Below are 5,956 nucleotides of genomic sequence, written 5' to 3' on the forward strand. Positions count from 1 at the left end.
GCGACGTAGATCAAAATGATCCGTGCTATGATTGGTCAAATCTGGAATTTCATTGAATAAAATTTCAATGAGATGCTACGAAATTTCAGATTTGACCAATCATAGCACGGATCATTTTGATCTACGTCGCGAAAGCACCCTAGGGGTAGCGGTAGGGTGCTTTCACATGGAGCGTAAATTGCGTAGCGTAACCTGCGTATCACCAATCACAGGATCATGCTGATAGAACCGTTTCAATAATTCCGTTGAACTAGTCCTGTGATTGGCGATACGCAGGTTACGCTACGCAACTTACGCTCCATGTGAAAGCACCCTGATTGGCGATACGCAGATCACGCTACGCAACTTACGCTCCATGTGAGGCTGGTATTACATTTGTCGTACGACAAAGTTTTTAAATAAGCGTATTGATTGGCTGAAGGATAGTAAAATTTTCGAGTATCTAGAAATTTTCTATTCAGCGGCCAATCGACACGCTTGAAAAATTTGTCGTACGACAAATGTAATAGTACCCTGAAAGCACCCGTATTGGTCGTTGGGGCAAGCAGAAGCAAGTTGGAGCATGCAAGGCGAACAGACCTCTAGCATCGTGGACACAGGCCTTTACGCGTCGCGTCTAGATATTCGTCCGGCGTTTATGGTTGTGGACCTTCCGTTTCGCGTCGTTGTCGGCACTGATCGGCGCTGCCGAGAGTGCCACACCGGTTAATATATTTGAATTTTGGACAGTGTAACGTATCGCTCGATGTTTTTCACCTGTTGCTCTCGATTTTTCATGTGACAGACGTGTGTCTACGTTCTCTTCCAGAATGGTAAACGTGACTGGCATCTTAACACGGGACAGAAAAGGTGAGGAATCGCTCGCGTTGTTTTATTCTGTCGATTAATAGCAGAATACGTACGTATTTACTGGCGAACGACTCGCGGACCTCTGTCACCTCGAGGCGTCCGCGAACGAGTCGTCGATAATTTGTTAATTTACGCACGTATAATTGATCATAATTTCGCACGTGCGCGTGTTCTCATGTTACGCTTATTGTCAAGCTTCAAAAGTAGCAAGTGGCAGCGTATCCGGCAAAATATTTTTAACTTGAGTTTGTTTTTTTCCTCTATCGCTGCACTGGATTGCGCCAGAACGTTCCCTTTCTTCGCTTTTGTCAAATTTCAGACGTTCCTATTTTACTTCCGACGCAAGAAATGTACTAGTTCAGTTATAAAGAGAAACAGACCTGCTGACATTGACAAAGAAACTTTACCTGTATCTCGTTTACATTTTTATACTCTGCACACTGAATACGAACTGCTGAGTATTTAAAGTTGTATATAAATACATTTTAGAGGACATGAGGACATCTGCGGAGGATATGGACGAGGAACGCAGAAGAGATCTGTCGTATCACTATCTTTGTCACTTGGAGGAAGCCAAGAAGTAAAATATAATTGATAGACAATCCATTATGTCGAGTCGTTTCTTACTTATTGATTACATTTGTCTGTTATTTATTTTGGTTCGACTGAAAGGACTTGTATTTGTTAAGATAAAAAAGGATATTAGTGTCTGTTCTCTTCTACAGATGGATGGAAGCCTGCCTGAGAGAGCCGTTACCTCCGTCGATCGAGCTGGAGGAGAATCTTCGCAACGGAGTGTATTTGGCCAAGCTCGGAAACTTCATGGCACCTAACGTTTTACCATTGAACAAAATCTACGATACCGAGCAGCGCAGATACAAAGCTGTCGGATTGCAGTTTCGTCATACGGACAACATAAATTACTTTTTAAAGTGCTTGGAATCCGAGCGTCTACCGTTGGTACGTGCAAATCACTTTTGATGAAATGACGGAGTGTATCAGGTGCAACAGATATAAGACGACGTAGAATTTTCAAATCGAAGGAATAATGGATGTAAGAGCCAAGACAGGCTGTTTTAGTGTCCAAATGATTTTCATTTTTAACTTCATTGCGAAAAATTACCTCGGCCAGGGTTTCAACCTGGACCTTCCTCTCACTAGGTGCGAGTCACCAGTTCGACCACCGAGGCATTGGTGAAATGCCTAAGATACATTTTTCGCAACAAATTTAAAAATTAAAATCATTTATACACTAACATCCTTTATTCCTTGGAATTGTAATCTCACGTCAGAGCCTCATGCATCTTATTGTGTAAAATTTTCATTTTTATAGACATTTCTGCCAGAAACGACAGACATATACGACAAGAAGAATATGCCGCGGCTGATATATTGCATCCACGCTCTTAGCAAGCATTTATTTAAATATGGGAAAGCACCACCAATGCCGGATTTGTATGGGAAAGTAAATTTCTCTGGTACGTACTCGTCTACGATACCGTTTAGAAAATGCAGAGATATTAAATATGAGATGAGTAAAGTGCATTTTGGATATCTGTTTCTTTCACATCCTTTTGTAAATACATTATTCTTGTATCGCGCTCTTTCAGATGAGGAAATCGATACCGTTACTAAAGAATTGCAGAAGCACGACATTCAAATGCCTGCCTTTCAAAAAATAGGAGGTCTATTGACGAACAGCATTACCACAAACACGGCCACTCTTCACGACGCCGTTATCGCAATTAATCAAGCTGTGATAGATAATGTATGTCTATTTGATTTTGTTGAGAAAGCAACTTTGCGTGGCAATAACAATTGAATTGTGTTTTCAGGATAACGATAAGATTTTGCAAAAACTTCAAGGTAAAGAGATGCAGTTGAGTAACGTTAAACCTGCTTACATAGAAAAGTATAGCAAGACATTGGCGGAAGCGAAAGCTGCAAAAACAGAGACGGCACTTAACAAGGTATTTGATTGCTCGCATACGTGTTTAGGTATATTTATTGATCTTTCAATTTATACGATGCTTTTTAGTCCCTTAACGACAGCTACGTAGCGGATGAGTATGATGAATTGTTAACGCAAGCAGAAATACAAGGGCACATTAATTATGTAAATGGTAAGTAAATCAAATGTGTCCAATAAATTTTTTGATGATTTCGTAAAACACTATTTGATTTAATTTAAAAGGATTTAAGGTTATTACAATGAAATCTATATTTCAGCCTCTTGCGCACTGGAACTCGTTGTTTCGTCTTTATCGCACGACAATGCTGAAATAATAGCTGCTTTGAAAGTACCAATACTATCTTTTAAGGTATAGCAAACAGTTCTCCTACGTCTAATGTAAAATTGTTTACCAAAATTTTGATATTAACATTATTTTTATGTATATGTATGTATTGTTCCGCAGAATATATTTTCAGAGAATGTTGAAGATTATAAGGAACAACTGACGCTGATGTTGAATAAATTCGTGTGGAGTGACGTATATCTATCTGAGAGCATTCAGTACTGGACGGATATGTTTCAGAAAGCGATTGACAAAGGAAACGAGAACGCACAACTCCGTCACGAACGTAAGTATTATTTAATATGCTGCATTTTCAAATTTATAAGTTTCGACTATGCAGATATAAGCTGCGATCCTCATTTTGCTACAGGAGAGGAAACTATCAAGCGACTGAATATGGCTTTAGAATCTGCGGACAAGAGAGAGTTTTATGAGATCTTGCAAACCCCGTGTCTGAACGTCTCTCACTGCATCGATGAATTTGCAGTTCCGTTGTATTATCAGGAAATGAAGGAAGATCATATAGAATCTGAGGTGAGATTGCCTATTTACCTGTTGTACCGTATGTTTCATTTCTTGGAAATAAAAGCTAGAACTCTTTTGAAACTATTCGATTTCTTTTTATTGTATCAACTGTGCAATTAATACCAACGATTTTGTTTTTGATTTTTTTCAGATTAATATAAGTTACGAGGACCTGGTTGTTTCTATACCCATCTTATCTGCTGTTGCCGCTATTACCAAGGCGGTGGACACAGGAAATCCAGATTTCGTATATGAAAAGCTATCGAATCCCGACGCACATTTAACTGTAGGTACAACAATCTACAATTACTTCCTCACTGCTACGGAAACAAACTGCTTTAACATGTTGCTGTGAACGTTACAGGGACTGGATGAATTTAATAAAGTGAAATATGCTCGAGCACTAACGAGAGCTCGGCAAGCGAAGCTCAGAGTGTCACAACAATGTTCTACATTAACTTACAGCGACATTCACAAATGCATCGAGTCGGTGAACGTGCAGTGCGATGAAGGTTTCGAAGGTATAACAAAAATGTCGCGTAGAACGAATGATTATGCTTATGTGTCACATGTTATTGAATTGATATAATGACAATTACTTTTGTGTGAACAGTTATAGGGATTTTGCAACAAATTAATCGAGCCGTGGCGGCGAACGACCATGAGGGTACGATGAAAGCCGTAAAAATCATTACCGAAAAGTTTGATATACCTATATATCGGTACGATGCACCGTTTTATTTAAAGTTGCTTAAGAAACGTTTACTTGAGAAAGAGTCTGACGAATCTGAACTGTGGCTGGACGACGTTAAAACCATAGCGAAGAAAGTATCATTAGAGATCCAGGAAATGCAAGGAAGTATGTCATTTTTAAATATTTCTTATCGTTTTGTCGATATATCGAGTTATAGCGTATTCAGTTGCTTGCACTAGTGCGCGCTAAGCGCATACTAAGGCTTGTCCACAATCAATTTTTATATTTGAGGTCGTCTCCAAAACCACCCAACAAAAAAAAAACGTGCGGATGCTATACAGATTCTGTTAAAAAGGCTACAAATTATTTCAAGAGATATTTAAGACGATCTTTAAATATAAGAATTGACCGTAAACAAGCCTTGGTACAATCGAAATCGCTATTAGACAATTGATTCTAACAAATATGCTAATTACTATTCTTTTTTACAGTGATAATGTTTTTGTGCGACATCAACACGTACGTGGGAAAGAATAACATGATGGAAGCTCTCAACTGCCTGAAAATGCTTGGTATACCTGAAAAATGTTTTAATGAAAAATGTAAAGAAATTACCGAAAATTTTAAAGGATTTACCGAAGAATGCCTAGAGAGATGTTTTCTAGCATTGCAGCAGTTACGGAGGCGTAAGGTAGAGCACTTTTGTCATACGAAATATACAATATATACAGAACTATACAAATGCTCTTTAATAAAGGAGTAGGAGCTAGAATGTTAGTATCTAAATCATTTTAATTTTAAGTCTATTACGAAAAACAATACCTCAGCCAGGGTCTCCTGGACCTCCCTTTCACTAGGCGAGCGTCTCGCCACAATAGACTTAAAATTAAAATTATTTAGACACTAACATTCTGTCTTGGCTCTTACTCCTTTATTACTTTGTATTTGTGTTTTCACATTAGAGCCTTATGAATTTTATTAATTGTTTATAGCGTTTTGTTTGTTTCTGTAGCGTGAGGCATACAGTTGCCCATATATTTGTTATACTACCAATGGGGGAAATAAAATTTATGTTGATTTGAAAGGCGGAACGTATGAATGGGAGCGTCCGAGAAATTTTTCGAAAACTTATCTTCTCACTATGGATGATATAAGTGTATGTGTGTGCTCTCTCTCGAAGTATCGTCTAATTAAAAGTACACATCACGAATTATAATCCACGCATTTTTATGCTCACAGGAAACAATTAAATCTATTGCGGAGAAACGTGAGGAAGATTATATGATGTGCGATGAAAAATTGCTCACTAAATTTCAAGCTTGCATCAGAGGATACTCAGCGCGTAAAAGGATCGCTGACAGATTCGCGTATTTCTACGAATACGATAATCTGAAAAAAATCATCACACTACAAGCGTGGTGGAGGGGCGTTACGCAGCGAAAAGAGTATCGCAGACTGTTGCAAAAAAGGAGGCAAAATGTGTTACTGCATCAGAGTAAATTCTCAAATGCAAAAACAAATAAGGATAACAAGAGCGATAGATTAAATCGATATAAAAAATACGTAAGCTTGAACCTCTGAATATTTTAAT

The 5,956-nt window shown here is 38.3% G+C and overlaps 1 protein-coding gene across 1 annotated transcript in view; it reads left to right on the forward strand.

Annotated features, from left to right (window-relative positions):
- The first annotated feature begins 473 nt into the window (after positions 1-473).
- Positions 474-5,956, forward strand: part of LOC105567082 (ras GTPase-activating-like protein IQGAP1) — an 8,428-nt gene continuing 2,945 nt past the window's right edge. The window contains exons 1-16 of the mRNA XM_012021636.1: positions 474-849; positions 1,339-1,429; positions 1,575-1,809; positions 2,183-2,327; positions 2,460-2,617; positions 2,685-2,819; positions 2,888-2,972; positions 3,079-3,170; positions 3,267-3,432; positions 3,517-3,680; positions 3,823-3,957; positions 4,036-4,192; positions 4,285-4,530; positions 4,857-5,056; positions 5,378-5,521; positions 5,605-5,928. Of these exons, the coding sequence (XP_011877026.1) occupies positions 810-849; positions 1,339-1,429; positions 1,575-1,809; positions 2,183-2,327; positions 2,460-2,617; positions 2,685-2,819; positions 2,888-2,972; positions 3,079-3,170; positions 3,267-3,432; positions 3,517-3,680; positions 3,823-3,957; positions 4,036-4,192; positions 4,285-4,530; positions 4,857-5,056; positions 5,378-5,521; positions 5,605-5,928 (2,517 nt within the window). The 5' untranslated portion in view covers positions 474-809. The remainder of the gene's footprint in view (positions 850-1,338; positions 1,430-1,574; positions 1,810-2,182; positions 2,328-2,459; positions 2,618-2,684; positions 2,820-2,887; positions 2,973-3,078; positions 3,171-3,266; positions 3,433-3,516; positions 3,681-3,822; positions 3,958-4,035; positions 4,193-4,284; positions 4,531-4,856; positions 5,057-5,377; positions 5,522-5,604; positions 5,929-5,956) is intronic.

Source organism: Vollenhovia emeryi, unplaced genomic scaffold (assembly GCF_000949405.1).
Source record: "Vollenhovia emeryi isolate VEMERY1.0 unplaced genomic scaffold, V.emery_V1.0 DF939141.1, whole genome shotgun sequence".
Lineage (NCBI taxonomy): Eukaryota > Metazoa > Arthropoda > Insecta > Hymenoptera > Formicidae > Vollenhovia > Vollenhovia emeryi.